Source organism: Bos taurus, chromosome 10, assembly GCF_002263795.3.
Source record: "Bos taurus isolate L1 Dominette 01449 registration number 42190680 breed Hereford chromosome 10, ARS-UCD2.0, whole genome shotgun sequence".
NCBI lineage: Eukaryota > Metazoa > Chordata > Mammalia > Artiodactyla > Bovidae > Bos > Bos taurus.
In genome coordinates, this window is record NC_037337.1 from 22633830 (window position 1) to 22657376 (window position 23547).

General features: G+C 41.2%; 1 protein-coding gene and 2 gene segments (V, D, J or C); all 3 read right to left on the minus strand.

Annotated features, from left to right (window-relative positions):
• LOC100336282 (T cell receptor alpha chain MC.7.G5) overlaps positions 1 to 23547 on the minus strand; it is a gene marked incomplete in the record, with an annotated part of 1089855 nt that overhangs the window by 370715 nt on the left and 695593 nt on the right.
• On the minus strand, positions 11491 to 12737 carry LOC107132830 (T cell receptor alpha variable 38-2/delta variable 8-like). The segment is given in 2 exon segments: positions 11491 to 11990; positions 12244 to 12737. Coding segments are annotated over 2 exon segments (357 nt in total).
• Positions 19480 to 20685, minus strand: LOC112448411 (T cell receptor alpha variable 38-2/delta variable 8-like). The segment is given in 2 exon segments: positions 19480 to 19980; positions 20234 to 20685. Coding segments are annotated over 2 exon segments (354 nt in total).

Here is a 23547-nt window from a genome sequence, read left to right on the forward strand (position 1 = left end):
ACTGAAGATTTAGATTAAGGTGCCTTGAAAGCTGATTAGGGGTCCTCAAACATGTTAACTTTTTCTTTATCTAAAGAAACACCATTTCAACAGATGTTCCAACCAATTAGAATTACCTCATGCAATTCACTAAGTTCCTCCATTTTTTTTTTTTTTTTTAATGTTTTGGACAAAAGGGTGGGTTTCTTTTTTTTTTTTTCCTTTTTGAATGTAAGGAGTGCCACCTTCAGGATATTTGGAGAAATTACTGAGAGAGTAAGCTGTGGAATTGAGAGTAAGCTATAGAATTTGCTTTTTGTAAGCCAACAAGGTGTTTCCAAAAGTTTTTAAGCAAATTAATCCTTAAAAACCTCATTTAATTAGTCAGGACATTTGTCATATGACAGAAATATAATATAAGTAAGCTTAGTCAAGAAGAGAAATGCATTGGCTCTTGTAACCTAGGCAGTACAGAATGTATGTATGTATGTATGTATACATTGGCTCCTAAAGTCTAGGCAGTACAGAATGCATGTATGTATGTATACATTGGCTCCTATAACCTAGGCAGTACAGAATATATATATATATGTATGTATATGGGCCTCAGGTATCCAGGGTGCCAGGAAACTGAATCTTTCAAGGATTTTCCTTTTATTCCACCTCTCTCTGTACATAAGGTTTATTCACTTAGACCACAAATCAGGAGACCTGGATGCAAACAGTTTCTAGCCGAAGTTCATTTCATGGCATGGCCACCAAAGACGAATTCCTCTTTCCCATCCCAAATGTAAACATTCTGGGATTTTCTCACCTTAGTCTGAATTAGGTTTTCCTCCAGGGGTCAGTTTATGACTGCAGTGGGGTATAGATGGTATGATTGGCTCAACTGGGTCAGGCATCCACCTCTGAGTCATTCAGGAGTGTCAAAGTTGGTGTTAGAATTATTGTCAGTGTGCACATATATTTAGGCTTTCTGGTGGCTCAGATGGTAAAGGATCTGCCCGCAGTGTGGGAGACCCGGGTTCAATCCCTGGGTCGGGAAGGTCCACTGGAAAAGGAACTGGCAATCCACTGGCAACCTACTCCAGTTTTCTTGCCCGGAGAATCTCATGGACAGAGGAACCTGGTGGGCTGGTGTCCATGGGGTTGCAAAGAGCTGGACATGAATAAGCGACTAACACACATGCATGTGCAGGTATGTTTATCCTGCTAAAGTGTGAGCCCTCTGAAAACAGGGATTTATTTTCTTAATCGGCCTTGATTTTCCAGTGTCTAGCACAGTGATTGGCACATGGTCTCTGTATTTGCTTGTTAAAAGTAAACGTAGGGTGTCTGTAACACAGACTGCGTGGTTGACACAGCAGGAATGTATATCTCACAGTTCTGGAGGCCAGAAGTCCAAGACCAAGGTGTCAGCAGGCTGATTTTGACTCAAGCCTCTTTCCTTGGCTTGTGGATGCCTGCCATCTCGTGTTCTCAGACGGTCTTCCTCTGTGTTTGAGCATCCCAGTGTCTGTGTCTAATCACCTCTTTTGTTTTTTTTTTTCCCTCATCACCTCTTTTTATAAGGACATTGGTCAGGTTGGATTAAGGCCCACCCTAATGACCTCATTTTAACTTAATCACTGTTTTAAAGGCCCTATCTTAAAATGTAGTCACATTCTAAGGCACTAGGGGTTTCCATGTATGAATTTTGGGGTGACACAATTCATCCCACACTAGTAGGAATAAAAATAGTTTTTTTTAAAAGATGGAAATACAGGAGAGTTGAGATTTGGTTCTTGGTATTTATGTGCTGGATATATGAGAGAAATAGAAGAGGCAGAATTCAGGATTTTTTTCCCTTATGATTTGATGCAGACTATGGAATTATAAAATAATACAAATTTTTGCAAACTTTAGAAGTTCAAGTGAAAAGATTGTGTATTTCTAAAAATCATCCATTTAATCAGGATCTATTTACACAAGTATTAACTGATACTTAAAAAATTCCTTCCTTAGAAGTTGTTAATAATATCACCATTCTCATTTTTGATATGTATTTGTGTTATTTTTCTTATTACTTTTTTCATTCTTGATGTTGTGTATTTATGTTTACTTTCTTTCTTCTTAACGTATTTTCTAGAACTCTTTACTTATAAATTTTAATTTTTGTTTTGCTTTTAAATTAATTCCTACTTTTATTATTAGACTTTCCACTTCTTTATGTTAGTTTATTTTGCTCATTATTATTATTTTTTATTTCTTGAAAGCAAAATTTAGCTTCTTTATTTAACTTTTCATTAATAAATGTATTTAAGGCTATGCATTTCTTTTTTTTTTTTAGTTTTATTTTATTTTTAAACTTTACAATATTGTATTAGTTTTGCCAAATATCGAAATGAATCCACTACAGGTATACCTGTGTTCCCCATCCTGAACCCTCCTCCCTCCTCCCTCCCTATACCCTCCCTCTGGGTCGTCTCAGTGCACCAGCCCCAAGCATCCAGTATCGTGCATCGAACCTGGACTGGCGACTCGTTTCATACATGATATTATACATGTTTCAATGCTATTCTCCCAAATCTCCCCACCCTCTCCCTCTCCCACAGAGTCCATAAGACTGATCTATACATCAGTGTCTCTTTTGCTGTCTTGTACACAGGGTTATTGTTACCATCTTTCTAAATTCCATATATATGCGTTAGTATACTGTATTGGTGTTTCTCTTTCTGGCTTACTTCACTCTGTATAATAGGTTTCAGTAGCTTTTTAGTATTTGTTATCAATTTTGTACCTATAGTTTTTTTCTGTTTTTGTTTTTTTTTTATATAATTTCTATGCATTTCTTATGAGTAGTTCTTTGAACAAATCCATAGATTTTTATATGTAGTACTGTCATTAGAGTAAATTTTTAATGATCTGCAATTTTAACTTTTAGTTCTTTGACCTGGAAATTATTTAGAATATCACAAGTGGTTAATTTCCTTCAACTTATTTACTATTTTTAATTATTAATTTATCATTTATTTAAATTTTATATTTTAATATTTATTTAAATTAGTTTATAATTTATTTAAATTATTTATTTATTTTTAATTATTAATTTCCAGCTTTATTGTATAGTATTCAGAGAATATGGCTTTTATACATCTTTCCTATGGCTTCTTTGAGTCATGATACATGCTCATGTTCTGGTAAATGTTTATATATATGTATATATATGCTTATGGGCTACAAAGGTAGTTTTCATCTCTGGCTCTTTCTCTGAGAAGTGGTTATTAAAGTACCTTATAATTAATATCTTTAAAAATTATTCATATATTTCCCACAACTTTTGCTTTGTATTTTTCTGATGCAATACGGTTTTGGAATAAGAACAAGCTCATTCACGCATCCTCTTATGAATTGAACAAATAACTATTGAGAATCCACTGTGTTCCAGATTCCAGGTTGGTCTCTTAGGCTATAGCAATGAGAAGACAAAAATTCAGTCTGTAATGTTGTGGAAGACACAGCCTGTTTGAGAAAGGGACACTCATTCAACAATTGCCACCAAGTGTGGAGGATGTTGTGATGGGAGAGTACTGAGCACTGTAAGAGTTTAACAGGCAGTTATACTGAATCAAGGAGGCTAGGAAAATCCTCCCTGAAAAAGTAACATTAAAGTAAAAAATAAGCACATTTTAGAATCTGAAAGCATCAATCAGAATTCTAGCAGAAAACTCAAACAAAATTTGCCTAATTTGAGGAGACTCTAATGAGACACTAGTTACAGAAGTATAAGCAGGGAGAAGGGAACACCTAAGGGATAGTGCTATTTTGGCTCTGGCATCACTCTGGGTCTTAAATGGAAGGGACAAAGTGATTACTGGAACCTGGGGATAGAGAGGCTCTTTGGAGATGCTGTCTTAAAGAGCTGACCTTGTGATAGAGGTTCAATGTCAGCCTATGTCAGTCTCAGAGGTAGGAATCTGGGGCACTATATCAGTTCAGTTCAGTTGCTCAGTTGTGTCTGACTCTTTGTGACCCCATGGACTACAGCACGCCAGGCTTCCCTGTCCATCACCAACTCCCAGAGTTTATTCAAACTCATGTCCATTGAGTCGGTGATGCCATCCAAGCATCTCTTCTTTGGTCATCCCCTTCCCCTCCTGCCTTCAATCTTTCCCAGCATCAGGGTCATTTCCAATGAGTTGGCTCTTTGCATCAGGTATTGGAGCATCAGGTATTTGGAGCTCTTTGCATCCAAAGTATTGGAGCTTCAGCTTCAACATCAGGCTTTCCAATGAATATTCAGGACTGATTTCCTTTAGGATGGAAGGGTTGGATCTCCTTGCAGTCCAAGGGACTCTCAAGAGTCTTCTCCAACACCAGAATTCAAAAGCATCAATTCTTCGGCGCTCAGCCTTCTTGACAGTCTAACTCTCATATCCATACATGACCACAGGAAAAACCATAGCCTTGACTAGATGGACCTTTTTTGGCAAAGTAATGTCTCTGCTTTTGAATAGAGCCCCCCAAAATAAAGTCTCTCTCTGTTTCCAATGTTTTCCCATCTATTTGCCATGAAGTGGTGGGACCAGATGCCATGATCTTAGTTTTCTGAATGTTGAGTTTTAAGCCAACTTTTTCACTCTCCTCTTTCACTTTCATCAAGAGGCTCTTTAGTTCTTCTTCACTTTCTGCCTTAAGAGTGGTGTCATCTGCATATCTGAGGTTATTGATATTTCTCCAGCAATCTTGATTCCAGCCTGTGCTTCATCCAGCCCAGTGTTTCTCATGATGGACTCTGCATATAAGTTAAATAAGCAGGGTGACAATATACAGCCTTGATGTACTCCTTTCCCAATTTGGAACCTGTCTGTTGTTCCATGTTCAGTTCTAACTGTTGCTTTTTGACCTGCATACGGATTTCTCAGGAGGTAGGTCAGGTGGTCTGATATTCCCATCTCTTTAAGAATTTTCCACAGTTTGTTGTGATCCACACAGTCAAAGGCTTTGGCATAGTCAATAAAGCAGAAGTAGATGTTTTAGGGGCACTGTATACCCTGACCTTATGCTCATCCATTCCTCTGGTCTCTGCAGGTGCCCCCCCTTGAGGCTATACCAACCAAAAGTCAGGAGGCAATAGAGCCCATTGATACAGTTCCTACAGGTTAGCCACCTGGGTCACAGAACACGGTGTGGAAGGATGAAGAAAGGACCTAGAAGGGCAGGCAGGAGATAGTAAGCCCATAGTCCAATATGGGTGAGGATGAGAGTTGGGAGATGAGGCCAGAGAAGTAAGTCAGAGCAAAGAGGACTTTTTGAGTCTTGATAATTCTGAATTTTATCCCATGGGAAATGGGAAGTCACTGATTAATTTAAGCAAGAACCTGAAATGATTGCATCTGCATTTTTAAATAATACCTGATTATAGTGAATAAAATACCTTCGATGGATTGATGGTTTCCTTCACTGGTATCACGGCATATTTACCTACCAATCCATAAATATTTATGAGGAAAGGCTCATATGGTTTACACTCCTGTGTGTTGGAAGTTAACCCATGGAAATAGAAGAGGTATTATAAGTTTATGGTCTAGAAGAAAAATTAACCCCAAATTCTAGTACCAACTGTTGTACAGTTAATTACCTTCTTCAAGAGTGTCAGATAAGTGTCTACTAGAAAATGCTCTTGCATGATAGACAAAAAGGGATCTAGCAATGGTCATGTTTTTCCCCAAGATTGGAACAGCTTTTTCTTTTACAGTGTTGCTAATGAATGATGCTGGTATTTAAAATTGCCTTTTCCAAGATAAAGATACAGGTATGAGTGACTTGTATGCAAATGACTTTGTATCATGCAAGAGTTCAGGCCCTGTTATTTTCTAATTCATCAGTAGCCATTCCCCCAAACCAGAAATGTCAAAGAGGTTTTAGGAAATTTATCAGCTTACTGAAACTGAAGATTCTATCCTTCAAATTTCCTGCTTACTTTCCTCAAAACTCGTTATGGAATGAAGACTGGCTGAGAATGAATCAGTAATACATAGAGAAATCTAATGCTAGGCTTCCAAGGTGGTGCTAGTGCTAAAGAACCCACCTGCCAGTGCAGAAGACATAAGAGACGTGGGTTAATCCCTGGGTTGAGAAGATCCCCTGGAGGAGGGCTTGGCAACCCACTCCAGTATTCTCACCTGGAGAATCCCATAGACAGAAGAGCCTGGTGGGTTCATAGGGTTGCAAAGAGTCGGACATGACTGAGACGACTTAGCAGATACACTCATGCAGTGATCTTCAAAGTAGGGAAAAGATACGTATTTAAGGGAATCAGTGTCTAGATCCTTGACTTCTCTATGTACCCTTTCCTAAAAATGACTGTGGTTCTCATTTCCTAACTTTCATTTCACAACTGTCCTTCTTACTTTACATGGAATTTTTGCAGTGCTGCTCTGAGGTTGAAAAACCACTAGGGCATTAAGGAAAGGGGTATTTCTTTTTATTGGTGTCAGGAAAGCATTTAATCAAAGCAATTAAATCTGACCTCAGTCATTTCATTAAGAAATGTGCTTTCAAAAATCTTTTTTGGCTGTTACATTAAAAAAATGTTTAAAAATTATAACATATTTATGTTGTTTTCATTAAGTATGCATCACTAGTAATTGTATTTACAACTCAATCCAGAAAAAAAATATCTTTTAACAATTAGAACAATATGATTAGGGAAAATTAAAAAATAATGTTAATTTCATACATGTTTTGCAGACATTTTTGGTAATCAGTAAAAGACTTTTCAAGACAAAATGTATTAAATTCTGCAGGAGAAATTGAATGGAAATATGATTTTAAGAAAAGAAAGGAGTAACATGATATCTTGTTCACGAGTTTTAATTGGATGTTGATGGATATCAGATTACTTTGATATTAAGATTTCATTGCATATATTTATAAGCTATTATATGAGTTTTATTTGAGAATGTCAATATTTATACTGCAGTGGAATTTATAACCTTTAGAGCTACTTAAACATTTAAAGTAATTATAAAATATTTTAGAAGTCATCTTAAAAATGTGTGAAGGTTTTATAGTTTTCCAAATTCTATCACTCATCTAAAGTGCTGATTGGCTTACAAACATACATGCTTTGATGACAGTGCAGAATTACTGGCAATGTCCGTTTTGGTTAATGCTTTAACCATTCTTTAAATTTATATCTTCTACAGATTGGTGGAAAATAGCACTCATTGAAATTCATGAGACTTCTCCAATGTTTCCCCTTAAATCTGAATCTAAATGAAGTAAGACAGAACCAAAGATTTTTAGATCTGACATCACTCACCTTTCTGAAATTGCAAATGTTCTGTGCAAGAAATGATCAGTGTAATTCTGAGCTTCTAGAAAAGGTTATCTGCATCAGCCTTCCCATTAAGCAGGAATTTCCTTCTGCCACAGGGTAGACTTCCGTTGCTGCAGTCAGTGGAACGTGCCCATTCCTGATGTCGCAGAGACAATGAAGCTTCCAAAGAGAAGTGAGACAAAAAGCTGTGTTAGGAGAGAAAGAACATGAAAGCTCCATACTCTCGGTTTTGTTAGTAACCAAAGCAGACAAACAGTGTTAGCAAAGCATATAAATAGGAATCAAAATATTCTAATGTGGTCTCAATGCCTAAAAGTTCTATTCTGACCATGTTCTTAAGCAAATACTAACCTAAGCATATGTGATATTTTGGTTTATGATAAGAAATGGATATCTGATCTTCATTCCATTTCTGGCAACTAAAACTCTCGGAATTTCTTGTGGCAAGGGCCTTAAAGTTATCTTATATTATGTTAACGAGGTGATTTTTAGAAAGCACCTAAAGACAGTGGCTGGTTGACAGAGGAGCCAACCCTGTGATTAGAGGGTTGCAACTTGTAGGCCCATCCCCCTGATCTCCAGAGAGAGGATGCAGCTGTTGAATCTATTGCCAATGGATAATGATTCAATCAGTCATATATAAACAATGAAGCCCCTATAAAAACCCTTAAGGCTGGGGTTCAGAGAGCCTCTGGGTTGGTGAACAGGTGGAGATTCAGGAAGAGTTGTGTGCTACAGATGAGCCTGAAAGCTCTCCTTTCTTCATATTTTGCCCTACCCATCTCTTCTGCCTGGCTGTTACTGAATTGTATGCTTTTATAATAAATTGGTGATCTAGTGAGGAAACAAGCTTCCTCAGTTATGTGGGCCACTCCAACAAATTAATACTCCCAACTGCCTCTTGAGAAATCTGTATGCAGGTCAGGAAGCAACAGTTAGAACTGCACATGGAACAACAGACAGGTTCCAAATAGGAAAGGAGTACATCAAGGCTGTATATTGTCACCCTGCTTATTTAACTTAAATGCAGAGTACATCATGAGAAATGCTGGGCTGGATGAAGCACAAGCTGGAATCAAGATTGCTGGGAGAAACATCAATAACCTCAGAGATGCAGATGACACCACCCTTATGGCAGAAAGCGAAGAAGAACTAAAAAGCCTCTTGATGAAAGTGAAAGAGGAGAGTGAAAGGTTGGCTTAAAACTGAACATTCAGAAAACTAAGATCATGGCATCTGGTCCCACCACTTCATGGCAAATAGTGGGGAAACAGTGGAAGCAGTGAGAGACTGTTTTTCGGGGGCTCCAAAATCCCTGCAGATGGTGATTGCAGCCATGAAATTAAAAGACGCTTACTCCTTGGAAGAAAAGTTATGACCAACCTAGACAGCACATTAAAAAGCAGAGACATTACTTTGCCGACAAAGGACCCTCTAATCAAGCTATGGTTTTCCAGTAGTCATGTATGGATGTGAGAGTTGAACTATAAAGCTGAGTGCAGAAGAATTGATGCTTTTGAACTGTTGTGTTGGAGAAGACTTGAGAGTCCCTTGGACTGCAAGAAGATCCAACCAGTCTATCCTAAAGGAGATCAGTCCTGAATATTCATCGGAAAGACTGATGTTGAAGCTGAAACTCCAATATTTGGCCACCTGATGTGAAGAACTGACTCATTTGAAAAGACCATGGTGCTGGGAAAGATTGAAGGCAGGAGGAGAAGGGGACGACCAAGGATGAGATGATTGGATGACATCATTGACTCAATGGACATTAGTTTGAGTAAACTCTGGGAGTTGGTGATGGACAGGGAGTCCTGGCGTATTGCAGTCCATGGGGTTGCAAAGAGTCAGACACGACTGAACAACTGAACTGAACTGATGGGAAGATCCCCTACCTACCCCCCTCACCCACCATATTAGAAACTGGGATTCAGAACATCTGTTCATCACAGAAGCAGGACAGGATATTCTTGTCCAGACAGTAGGTAGAAAAGTGAATGAGGCAAAATTAAGGATCAGATTAGCTGATACTTGTGTATCTATCAGACTTTTATTTTATGAATATGTCTGCATGACAAAAAAATTTTACACTTTTTACTTATTTCTTCATTAGCCGCATTAGCTCACTCTTGCCTAGTAGACTATTTGTTATAGTATGCTATGGTATATGTTGTATTTCCTTCTAGGCTGGGGTGATATTAAAAACTCATAACCCAATATTTAATAACCTGTTTGTTATTTGGTATGGATATCAGAACAGACACAGGTTGTGGGGAGAAAGTCAGAGTGTTGAACAGAATCCTGGTGAGGATTCTAAGCTATTCCACTGTTTAATTGCTGGCTGTGCCAAGCATTTTCTCTTTAGTTGCTGGGTCATGAATAAGTTTGGGAGAGGAATCAAGACAGCCAAAATGGTTGGTGTTGGAAGTGAGCATGTAAGGGGCTGTTAGGAAATGGCTAGTTGCCAATGAGCATGGTATTTCCATTTTTAACAAGCAATAAGCTTTTATAGTGTATAATTAGGGAAAGCCAGTCATGTATCTAGTAGTTAGCTTTGCCTAAAGTTCATGTGAAGTGTCATTAGGAGGGGTAGTGCCCCAGTAGATTCATTGTTCCCCTATCCTATTAACTGAGGGCATATAACATACTTTTCCATTCATTATTCCAAACAGAATTATTTGCTTAAACAGTTTAAATTAGGTAAACATCTTAATCAACTCTGCTTTAAAAGGATGAACTTCAATGAAATGGGGTTAATCAAACTTTTTACCATCTTAACATAATTTATGGTTGTGAAACACTCCCATGGACATGAATCAGTGGACATGAGTTTGAATATACTCTGGGAGTTGGTGATGGACAGGGAGGCCTCGTGTGCTGCAGTCCATGGGGTAGCAAAGAATCGGACACGACTGAGCGACTGAACTGAACTGAAGTGAACTGAACACTCCCATAGTAACAATGTAACTGTGGTTATTCTCAGGGTTTGAGGGTGAAGACCGTAGTCTTTAACTCCCAGGTGATTACTACATGCCACATCTACCCTAGACTCATTGATCTAGAACAGTAGAAAGAAAAAGAAAGCACAATTTATAACATTTAGCACTAATTTTTGTACTGTCAGTGTTGATTTCCTTTTCCATCAGGACTTCAAAAGAAAGCAAAAAAAAAAAAAAAAAACAAACCAAAACTTTGGCTGATTTGTCTTCCCTGATTTTTCATGGAAACCCCTCCCTGGAGCATTCTGGAGGTCTGGAACCCTCTCATTAGGCTTAACTATTTCAGTCATGGAATATCTTTTCCAACTTTATCATTCACTCAAAGTGGGCAGATAGAATTAAATGCTCCAGGAAGGGGGTCTTCATAGCTATGTACTGGGGAGGGCGGATTATGGACATACAAAGAATTATTGGCATCATTTTTTCGATTTTATCATTTTTTCCCTTTCACATAAGTAAGGTGGAATCATTTCCAGGTCCAGACATTTCCAGTTTCTCGGGGGATGTTAGGTGGTGACTCTGGCTATGACAACTGCTTGGCCCCACCTTTAGACCTGGTTCTTCTAAATGGCTCACCACATCCCAGAAGCAGTGGTACCATAACCAGAGATTAATATTTTTGTTTTTTTTTAAATTATTAATTTGCATTTGCTGACAAGTACTAGCAGCACATGAAATCCCTTTGGATGTGTTTGTTCTTTCCTTAAGTTCTAGATCAGGCCATTTGTGCTTTAAGGAAATTTGAGAAAAAGAGGGTGGAATTAGGTTGAAGTCAGAAACGGAAACAATGAGATAAATGTGATGTAGTTTGTCACACTGTTTTGTAATTATAAAGAAATTAGATGTGGGTGCACACACACACCACAAAATTAGACAGCCCAGGCTGGGGGGTAAGTGATGAAGAAATTCTCCAAGCCCAGAAATAGAAGATTTTTATTGTGTGTTTTAAACCTGATCAAAGCTGAGGAAAATAACAAATAAGATTTGTGGGGAGTATGAAACATTCGATTTCAGATATATTGACTTGGATATGATAATGGAACATGCAGATAGAGAACACAGCTTTAGTTAGAGCTATAAAAATCCCTGGATGGTAGTGACACAGAATATCTGACCTCTCCTATCAACAGGGTTTTGAAAGTTAAATACATATGAATGTAAATACTTTATAAAGCATTATGTACCTCCATTATTTTTATTACTATTTTGAGAACTTCAGCTTATAGATATCCTTTGTGTTTCCTATAGGCAGATGGAATAATATTTTTTCCTCTACAGAAGTCCATGATTTTCTGTTCCTTTTACCCCAGCTACTTCCCCCCAACCTCTGCACAGATGCTGAGGTCTGAGGTTTCTGTAGGCCTCTCTCCATTGCTCATCTCACCGTGCACCACTGTAAGCACAGAAATACACTGCAGCATCCTCCAGCTGGGAGTCTGAGATCTTGAGACTGAAGGTTTTGGCTTCTTTCTGGAAGTTCACAGAGTAGCGATCGTTGGTTGCATTCTGTTGTTCATAAGCATTTTGGCGAATAATGAAAACCATCTCCCCGCTGGGAGACTGTTTGTACCAGAACAAATAATAACCACTCTCACTGGTGCTATATGTACAGTCCAGGGTCACTGTGCCTGTCTCCTGTACAGACTCTTGTGGTTGAGGCTGAGTGACCGTCTGGGCCACACTGGGTCCTGTGGGAAGGAGGAGAGAAAGGTCCGCACTGGGTGTCACAGGAGAGAGAAAGCAGGCAGATATCCAAGCTGGTCCCCATTGCCACCCACCTTTCTTCTGCTTTATCTAAACTTCAGTAAAATTCATCAGCTTTCTTGCCCCCTGGAGCTTGGACCCATGAGGAAGTAACAAGATACCTGTGTTAATAATTTTTCTTCCTACTTCCCAGTCCTAGTGGCTGTTAGTAAAAGCAAATACATATGCTTTCCTTACCAAGATAGATGGAGACCACGGCTGCCCACAGCAAACCGGGGCCTGCCATGCTGGCAGTTCTCTCCTTCAGGGAGATAAAAGCCTCTTGTTCTGATCAGAACCTTGGTGACATCCTGGCTTCAGAACAGGAACTGGTTTGTCAGATGGGTCGTTGATTCTCTGTCGTCAACCGTGCAAGCAGTGCCCTCTTCAGGTCATGGAAATAATTACTGAGGCACAGAAGGAACTTGGTTTAGTCAAGAAATCTGTTCTACAAGGAGTCTGTGACCACTGGAGAGAAGGGATTCAAGGATTCAGTATTAGAGAAGAACTTGGAGGAGATAAAGTTTTGAGGTGTGCTTATGGGACCAATATGATTTGACCAGCCTGATATATACATGAAAGGGAAATTTGGGTGAGTGGAAAAACCAGAAAAGAAATTCAAGAGACTGAGATGCTTATGGGTTGGTAAGGAGAATAGACTGGAATATTTTGAGAAGAAGTAGGAATGAGGTTTAAATAATGAGGATGAGCAGATTCAGGGACAGGTGCCGGGAGCCAGCGTGAGGATCTCTGCCCATGGCAAAGATTATGAGGAAGGAGCCTCGGCATACGCAAAGGCAGGATCGAGGCTCAGGAGTCCCCCTGGAAATTCTCGAGCATCTACCCCCAAAACCAGAGTCTGCCTACACTACTGCTTTGTGCTCTCACCTACACCTCTGACTTTACGGGGGGCTGTCCCCTACCACCTCGCTCTGAAAAAGAGTTAACTTACAGCTCCAGTTAATAATATTTCCTGGGCATGACAGGAGTGTTTCAACCTACAAACTCCTCTGAAGGTTCTTCAGCCTGCCTGACAGGTTTGTCCGGCCACATGTGATTGTTCACAGCCTCCCAGCCGTGAGAGGCACGAGATGCTTTAAACCTTTTAAAAACAGATTTTTTTGAGAAGTTAGAAAATTTTTACTATAGTATTAGTGGGCTAGTTAGGAATTATACTGGTAGAGGGTTTTATTGTTGAGCCAAAATTTGCTGCTACATCTCCATATCCCTTGCGCCTTATACACATTAATGAATATAACTAACATATAAGAGAAATAAGTATTAACCTTTGATATTAATCACATTAGACCTTAGGCTAAGCAAATTCTTTCCTTAATTAAAACCCACTATACCCTCACCCTATAGGAATATAACTTTATCTGATGCTTTCAGAAGATGGCGTCTGTTTTAAGAATAATCACCCCTGGAGAAATAAGTGTTCCGGTTGACTGACCGCTGTCACAAAGAGAGGGTCATAAATTGTCAGCAGGCCCCCTGGCCAGAAGATCATGTAACACCCCTAAGACCTTTGTATACATTTGTATGAAGCACCTGATTTTGATAAAAGTCAGGACTGCTGACCCCACGTGACTTTTGTATTACATCTCTGGGTATAAAAACGGACCCTGGAAAATAAAGAATGGGATCAGTTCCTTGAAAGACTGGTCTCCTCATGTCATTCTTTCTTTCACCTTCTGGCTGAATTCCCATCTGGAGCGCAGAGGCCTGACAAACCTACTAATTTTGCCTGGGCTTCTAAGATCTGACTGGGGAGGCCTTAGTGTCTCCTCTCCCTTGGGAGAATGGGAAGATGCCTGTGGCCTACATGGGTGGTGCAAACTTCTTGTGTTGAAGTTTTATTGGTTTTCCACATAAACCAAGTTATTCAGCCTCTTTTCTCCACTGAATTTTCTCACTGAGCTATCCTTATTTTATTACTCTTTATATCTCTAATTAATATTTAATTAAAGCTATTGTTTCCTGATTGCCGAAGCCATCTCCCCTTCGAATTCACTGGAACAACCGGGGCTGGACCCTGGCAGACAGGGATAATGATACTAATAAAAATTGAGATTGGTAAGTAAGGATATGATTATACATCTACAGAGACTGGATTTTCATAAATACGATCTATTTCACTAGCTTTTGAAAAAATAAGGTATCAGCTTCTATTTTTCCAGTTAGGTAATCACTCAAGTACCTGCCTGCTCTTGTTAGAAATCAGACAGGTAATGTTCACCTTGAACTTTCTTCCATTCTTTCTCTATTAAAATTTTAAAGCACCTCTGTTTTAATTTTGTCTCCTCACAACCCCAAAAGAGGAGCCTAAAGCAAGAATTCAGGTGAAGGCAGTTTATTTAGGAAGTGATCTTAAGAAGCAGAAATGAGAAAGTAGATAGCGCAGTACTGGGGCTTGATTCTGCCAGCATCTCCAAGAAACATACAAGATGCATCTCAGGATTATCGTTGAGAGGCAAGAATCTGTGTATGCATCCATCCCTATTCCTTCTGGTTGGTGCTTGCTGGCAGGGGTGGTAATTCCCCTTTAGTTTCAGACTGTGTTTGCCCATGGACTGAATGATCTCCCAAGGAATTAGAGAAGGCCCTGGGGTAGGAAGTAAAACTAAGATACAGTGGATGCTTAATATTGCATGTTATCAGCTTGAGATGAGTCCCCGTGTCCACAGATTTTTCACAGCTATTGATAACATCAGACCTAGGTATTTCTATGTGACAATAAGGCACATGAGATATTTGTTACAGAACTCGCTTTGACAGTACACAGATGTGTGCTTGTCACATGTTATTTCCACTGTGTCTCTGAGTATTCAAGGTCGTGGCAGGCTGCAATCCATCTGAAACACTTGATACATGAGGTGGTATGACCTGTGCTTCAGGCCCCACTCCTTTAAGTGGTACTCACCTTCTCCCTCCTCTGTGATGTTCTCCAAATTTCTGTATATCAGACAGAAATTTCAGATCTGATCAGATCAGATCAGTCGCTCAGTTGTGTCTGACTCTTTGTGACCCCATGAAACTCAGCACGCCAGGCCTCCCTGTCCATCACCAACTCCCGGAGTTCACTCAGACTCATGTCCATCGAGTCAGTGATGCCATCCAGCCATCTCATCCTCTGCGTCCTCTTCTCTTGCCCCCCAATCTCTCCCTGCATCAGAGTCTTTTCCAATGAGTCAACTCTTCCCATGAGGTGGCCAAAGTACTGGAGTTTCAGCTTTAGCATCATTCCTTCCAAAGAAATCCCAGGGCTGATCTCCTTCAGAATGGACTGGTTGGATCTCCTTGCAGTCCAAGGGACTCTCAAGAGTCTTCTCCAACACCACACTTCAAAAGCATCAATTCTTCGGCGCTCAGCCTTCTTCACAATCCAACTCTCACATTCATACATGACCACAGGAAAAACCATAGCCTTGACTAGATGAACCTTTGTTGGCAAAGTAACGTCTCTGCTTTTGAATATGCTGTCTACTTTGGTCATAACTTTCCTTTCAAGGAGTAAGTGTCTTTTAATTTCATGGCTGCAATCACCACCTGCAGTGATTTTGGAGCCCAGAAAAATAAAGTCTGACACTGTTTCCCCATTTATTTCTCATGAAGTGATGGGGCTGGATGCCATGATCTTCATTTTCTGAATGTTGAGCTTTAAGCCAACTTTTTCACTCTCCTCTTTCACATTCATCAAGAGGCTTTTGAGTTCCTCTTCACTTTCTGCCATAAGGGTGGTGTCATCTGCCTATCTGAGGTTATTGATATTTCTCCCGGCAATCTTGATTCCGCTTGTGTTTCTTCCAGTCCAGCACTTCTCATGATGTACTCTGCATATAAGTTAAATAAACAGGGTGACAATATACAGCCTTGACGTACTCATTTTCCTATTTGGAACCAGTCTGTTGTTCCATGTCCAGTTCTAACTGTTGCTTCCTGACCTGCATACATTATTTCTCAAGAGGCAGAACAGGTGGTCTGGTATTCCCATTTCTTTCAGAATTTTCCACAGTTTCTTGTGATCCACACAGTCAAAGGCTTTGGCATAGTCAATAAAGCAGAAATAGATGTTTTTCTGGAACTCTCTTGCTTTTTCCATGATCCATCAGATGTTGGCAATTTGATCTCTGGTTCCTCTGCCTTTTCTAAAACCAGCTTGAACATCAGGAAGTTCATGGTTCACATATTGCTGAAGCCTGGCTTGAAGAATTTTAAGCATTACTTTACTAGCATGTGAGATGAGTGCAATTGTGTGGTAGTTTGAGCATTCTTTGGCATTGCCTTTCTTTGGGATTGGAATGAAAACTGACCTTTTCCAGTGCTGTGGCCACTGCTGAGTTTTCCAAATTTGCTGGCATATTGAGTGCAGCACTTTCACAGAATCATCTTTCAGGATTTGGAATAGCTCAACTGGAATTCCATCACCTCCACTAGCTTTGTTCCTGGTGATGCTTTCTAAGGCCCACTTGACTTCACATTCCAGGATGTCTGGCTCTAGGTCAGTGATCACACCATCGTGATTACCTGGGTCATGAAGATTTTTTGTACAGTTCTTCTGTGTATTCTTGCCATCTCTTCTTAATATCTTCTGCTTCTGTTAGGTCCATACCATTTCTGTCCTTTATCGAGCTCATCTTTGCATGAAATGTTCCTTTGGTATCTCTGATTTTCTTGAAGAGATCTCTAGTCTTTCCCATTCTGTTGTATTCCTCTATTTCTTTGCATTGATCGCTGAAGAAGGCTTTCTTATCTCTTCTTGCTATTCTTTGGAACTCTGCATTCAATGTTTATATGTTTCCTTTGCTTTTCGCTTCTCTTCTTTTCATAGCTATTTGTAAGGCCTCCCTAGAAAGCCATTTTGCTTTTGTGCATTTCTTTTCCATGGGGATGGTGTTGATCCCTGTCTCCTGTACAGTGTCACGAACCTCATTCCATAGTTCATCAGGCACTCTATCTACCAGATCTAGGCCCTTAAATCTATTTCTCACTTCCACCTATAATCATAAGGGATTTGATTTAGGTCATACCTGAATGGTCTAGTGGTTTCCCTACTTTCTTCAATTTAAGTCTGAATTTGGCAATAAGGAGTTCATGGTCTGAGCCACAGTCAGCTCCTGGTCTTGTTTTTGCTGACTGTATAGAGCTTCTCCATCTTTGGCTGCAAAGAATATACTCAATCTGATTTTGGTGTTGACCATCTGGTGATGTCCATGTATAGAGTCTTCTCTTGTGTTTTTGGAAGAGGGTGTTTGCTATGACCAGTGCATTTTCTTGGCCAAACTCTATTAGTCTTTGCCCTGCTTCATTCCGTATTCCAAGGCCAAATTTGCCCGTTACTTCAGGTGTTTCTTGATTTCCTACTTTTGCATTCCAGTCCCCTATAATGAAAAGGACATCTTTTTTGGGTGTTAGTTCTAAAAGTTCTTGTAGGTCTTCATATAACCGTTCAACTTCAGCTTCTTCAGCATTACTGGTTGGGGCATAGACTTGGATTACTGTGATATTGAATGGTTTGCCTTGGAAACAAACAGAGATCATTCTGTCATTTTTGAGATTGCATCTGACTACTGCATTTTGGACTCTTGTTGATCGTGATGGCTACTCCATTTCTTCTGAGGGATTCCTGCCCGCGGTAGTAGATATAATGGTCATCTGAGTTAAATTCACCCATTCCAGTCCATTTCAGTTCGCTGATTCCTAGAATGTTGACATTCACTCTTGCCATCTCATGCTTGACCACTTCCAGTTTGCCTTGATTCATGGACCTAACATTCCAGGTTCCTATGCAATATTGCTCTTTACAGCATCGGGCCTTGCTTCTATCACCAGTCATATCCACAGCTGGGTATTGTTTTTGCTTTGGCTCCAACCCTTCATTCTTTCTGGAGTTATTTTTCCACTGATCTCCAGTAGCATATTGGGCACCTACTGACCCGGGGAGTCTCTCTTTCAGTATCCCATCATTTTGCCTTTTCATACTGTTCATGGGGTTCTCAAGGCAAGAATGCTGAAGTGATTTGCCATCCCCTTCTCCAGTGGGCCACATTCTGTCAGATCTCTCCACTATGACCCTCCCACCTTGGGTTGCCCCACCGGCATGGCTTAGTTTCATTGAGTTAGACAAGGCTGTGGTCCTAGTGTGATTAGATTGACTAGTTTTCTGTGATTATGGTTTTAGTGTGTCTGCCCTCTGATGCCCTCTTGCAACACCTACCGTCTTACTTGGGTTTCTCTTACCGTGGGCGTGGGGTATCTCTTCACGGCTGCTCCAGCAAAGCACAGCCAATGCTCCTTACCTTGGACGAGGGGTATCTTCTCACTGCCGCCCTTCCTGACCTTCAACGTGGGATAGCTCCTCTAGGCCCTCCTGTGCTCGCGCAGCCACTGCGTGGGGTCGGTCCTCCCGGCCACTGCCCCTGGCCTCGGGCTTAAGGGCGTGGGTTATCTCCTCCTGGCCGCTGGGGCGCGCCAAAGTGCAGGTGGCTGTGAAAGCGCAGAGGAGAGGAGCTACCCCACGTTCAAGGTCAGGGGCAGAAGCCGGGAGCACCCCATGCCTGAAGGGCAGTGGCCAAGAGGAGTTACCCCATGTCTGAGGTCAGGGGCAGCGGCTGAGAGTGCCAGATTGCGATGGCGCAGGAACGGCCAAGAGGAGCTACCCCACGTCCAAGGTCGGGGGGGGGCGGCCGGGAGGAGCTACCCAGCGTCCGAGGTCAGGGACCGCGACGAGAGGAGTTACCCTGCCTCAGAGGTCAGGAGCGGCCGTCGGGACAGAACGTTAGCAAACTCAAATTCTTACCAGGTGTGGTGGCCCAGACCCTCATTGCTGAGAGGCCTCTGTTCTTAGTTTGTTCTTTTTAGACCTTGTTGCCACAGTGACTGTTTGCTGTTTTTACTGGGCCTGGAAATACCCCATGTGAAACACTTGCATTCCAGACATATTCATTTTTGTTTTCATTGTGCTGCAACAACCTGGTACTCCATGATAATCAGGGTCAATAACCCCTCCACCTAGTAATTCCTGTCTTTGCCTGATGGACCATCAGCTCAAGGAGTTCAAAGTGACCTAGGTGGCAGTCAGAGCTGCAGGTTCAGTGAAATCAACCTAGGTTATCTCTTAAGTCTGTGGTGAGACCAGTGGGATCCTTCCCTGGTTATGTCCACACTGTCACAACTGTTGTGTACTAAAATAGGTGTCTTTTTCTGAGGAGTTTCAGTTTTGGTCAAGGAGGACAGTTAAAAGGACAAACACCTATGAACAACTTGGAAAAGATTAAGATTCCTGGAGGTAAGAGTTCCCAGGAAAATTATAAAGATTTGCTAGACAGAAGAAATGCTTCAGAAATCGAACTGATCACGTATACCATATGAAGCTATGAGGGTTACAGATGATATCACGAATGAAGACACTTCGTAGAACAGGAAAGTACTATACATGTTATTATATTTATTTAAGGACTACAAGTCACAGACATTCATCTCTCTGTGTGTCTTATATTTAGATAGGAACAACTATTATTTCAAGGAGAAGTCCATGATTTTCTGTTCCTTTTACCCCAGCTACTTCCCCCCAACATCTGCACAGACGCTGAGGTCTGAGGTTTCTGTAGGCCTTTCTCCATTGCTCATCTCACTGTGCACCACTGTAAGCACAGAAATACATTGCAGCATCCTCCAGCTGGGAGTCTGAGATTTTGAGACTGAAGGCTTTGGCTTCTTTCTGGAAGTTCACAGAGTAGCGATCATTGGTTGCATTCCGTTGTTCATAAGCATTTTGGCGAATAATGAAAACCATCTCCCCGCTGGGAGACTGTTTGTACCAGAACAAATAATCAGTATCTCTGGTGCTATATGTACAGTCCAGGGTCACTGTGCCTGTCTCCTGTACAGACTCTTGTGGTTGAGGCTGAGTGACCGTCTGGGCCACACTGGGTCCTGTGGGAAGGAGGAGAGAAAGGTCCGCACTGGGTGTCACAGGAGAGAGAAAGCAGGCAGATATCCAAGCTGGTCCCCATTGCCACCCACCTTTCTTCTGCTTTATCTAAACTTCAGTAAAATTCATCAGCTTTCTTGCCCCCTGGAGCTTGGACCCATGAGGAAGTAACAAGATACCTGTGTTAATAATTTTTCTTCCTACTTCCCAGTCCTAGTGGCTGTTAGTAAAAGCAAATACATATGCTTTCCTTACCAAGATAGATGGAGACCACGGCTGCCCACAGCAAACCGGGGCCTGCCATGCTGGCAGTTCTCTCCTTCAGGGAGATAAAAGCCTCTTGTTCTGATCAGAACCTTGGTGACATCCTGGCTTCAGAACAGGAACTGGTTTGTCAGATGGGTCGTTGATTCTCTGTCGTCAACCGTGCAAGCAGTGCCCTCTTCAGGTCATGGAAATAATTACTGAGGCACAGAAGGAACTTGGTTTAGTCAAGAAATCTGTTCTACAAGGAGTCTGTGACCACTGGAGAGAAGGGATTCAAGGATTCAGTATTAGAGAAGAACTTGGAGGAGATAAAGTTTTGAGGTGTGCTTATGGGACCAATATGATTTGACCAGCCTGATATATACATGAAAGGGAAATTTGGGTGAGTGGAAAAACCAGAAAAGAAATTCAAGAGACTGAGATGCTTATGGGTTGGTAAGGAGAATAGGCTGGAATAGAGGTATATTTTGAGAAGAAATAGGAATGAGGTTTAAATAATGAGGATGAGCAGATTCAGGTACAGGGATAATGATATTAATAAAAATTGAGACTTGTTAAGTAAGGATATGATCATACATCTACCGAGACTGGATTTTCATAAATACGAATCTATTTCACTATCTTTTGAAAAAATAAGGTGTCAGCTTCTATTTTTCCAGTTACTTAATCACTCAAGTACCCACCTGCCCAGTAAAGAAATCAGCCCAGTAAAATTTACCTTGAACTTTCTTCCGTTCTTTCTCTATCAAAATTTTAAAGCACCTCTGTTTTAATTTTGTCTCCTTGCAAAGTTATGACCAACCAAGATAGCATATTCAAAAGCAGAGACATTACTTTGCCAACAAAGGTTCGTCTAGTCAAGGCTATGGTTTTTCCTATGGTCATGTATGGATGTGAGAGTTGGATTGTGAAGAAGGCTGAGTGCCGAAGAATTGATGCTTTTGAACTGTGGTGTTGAAGAAGACTCTTGAGAGTCCCGTGGACTGCAAGGAGATCCAACCAGTCCATTCGAAAGGAGATCAGCCCTGGGATTTCTTTGGAAGGAATGATGCTAAAGCTGAAACTCCAGTACTTTGGCCACCTCATGCGAAGAGTGGCTCATTGGAAAAGACTCTGGTGCTGGGAGGGATTGGGGGCAAGAGGAGAAGGGGATGACAGAGGATGAGATGGCTGGATAGCATCACTGACTCGATGGACATGAGTCTGAGTGAACTCCGGGAGTTGGTGATGGACATGGGGGCCTGGCGTGCTGCAATTCTTGGGGTCGCAAAGAGTCAGACACGACTGAGCGAGTGCTCTGATCTGATCTGATCTGAAAGCAAGAATTCAGGTGAAGGCAGTTTATTTAGGAAGTGATCTTAAGAAGCAGAAATGAGAAAGTAGACAGCGCAGTATTGGGGCTTGGTTCTGCCAGCATCTCCAAGAAACATACAAGATGCATCTCAGGATTATCGTTGGGAGGCAATAATCTGTGTATACAGCCATCTGTTTTCCTTCTGGTTGGTGCTTGCTGGCAGGGGTGGTAATTCCCCTTTAGTTTCAGGTTGTGCTTGTACATGGAATGAATGAGCTCCCAAGGAATCAGAAAAGGCCCTGGGGTATGAAGTAAAACTAAGACACAGTGGATGCTTAATGTTGCATGTTTTCAGCTTGAGATGAGTCCCAGTGTTCACAGATTTGTCACAGCTATTGATAACATCAGACCTAGGTATTTGGATGTGACAATAAGGCACATGAGATATTTGTTACAGAGCTCGCTTTGAAAATACACAGACGTGTGCTTGTCTCATGTTATTTCCACTGTGTCTCTGAGTATTCAAGGTCGTGGCAGGCTGCAATCCATCTGAAGCACTTGATACATGAGGTGGTATGACCTGTGCTTCAGGCCCCACTCCTTTAAGTGGTACTCACCTTCTCCCTCCTCTGCGATGCTCTCCAACTTCTGTATATCAGACAGAACTTTCAGATCAGAGCAGATCAGATCAGTCACTGAGTCATGTCCGACACTTTGCGACCCCATGAATCCCAGCACGCCAGGCCTCCCTGTCCATCACCAACTCCCGGTGTTCACTCAGACTCATGTCCATCGAGTCAGTGATGCTATCCAGCCATCTCATCCTCTGTCATCCCCTTCTCCTCTTGCCCCCAATCCCTCCCAGCATCAGAGTCTTTTCCAATGAGTCAACTCTTCGCATGAGGTGGCCAAAGTACTGGAGTTTCAGCTTTAGCATCATTCCTTCCAAAGAACACCCAGGGCTGATCTCCTTCAGAATGGACTGGTTGGATCTCCTTGCAGTCCAAGGGACTCTCAAGAGTCTTCTCCAACACCACACTTCAAAAGCATCAATTCTTCGTCACTCAGCCTTCTTCACAGTCCAACTCTCACATCCATACATGACCACAGGAAAAAGCCATAGCCTTGACTAGACGAACCTTTGTTGGCAAAGTAATGTCTCTGCTTTTGAATATGCTGTCTAGGTTGGTCATAACTTTCCTTCCAAGAAGTAAGTGTCTTTTAATTTCATGGCTGCAGTTACAATCTGCAGTGGTTTTGGAGCCCAGAAAAATAAAGTCTGACACTGTTTCCCCATCTATTTCCCATGAAGTGGTGGGACCAGATGCCATGATCTTCATTTTCTGAATGTTGAGCTTTAAGCCAACTTTTTCACTCTCCACTTTCACCTTCATCAAGAGGCTTTTTAGTTCCTCTTCACTTTCTGCCATAAGGGTGGTGTCATCTGCCTATCTGAGGTTATTGATATTTCTCCTGGCAATCTTGATTCCAGCTTGTGTTTCTTCCAGTCCAGCACTTCTCATGATGTACTCTGCATAGAAGTTAAATAAACAGGGTGACAATACACAGCTTTGACGAACTCCTTTTCCTATTTGGAACCAGTCTGTTGTTCCATGTCCAGTTCTAACTGTTGCTTCCTGACCTGCATACAGATTTCTCAAGAGGCAGGTCAGGTGGTCTGGTATTCCCATCTCTTTCAGAATTTTCCACAGTTTATTGTGATCCACACAGTCAAAGGCTTTGGCATAGTCAGTAAAGCAGAAATAGATGTTTTTCTGGAACTCTCTTGCTTTTTCAATGATCCAGCGGGTGTTGGCAATTTGATCTCTGGTTCCACTGCCTTTTCTAAAACCAGCTTGAACATCAGGAAGTTCATGGTTCACATATTGCTGAAGCCTGGCTTGGAGAATTTTAAGCATTACTTTACTAGCGTGTGAGATGAGTGCAATTGTGTGGTAGTTTGAGCATTCTTTGGCATTGCCTTTCTTTGGGATTGGAATGAAAACTG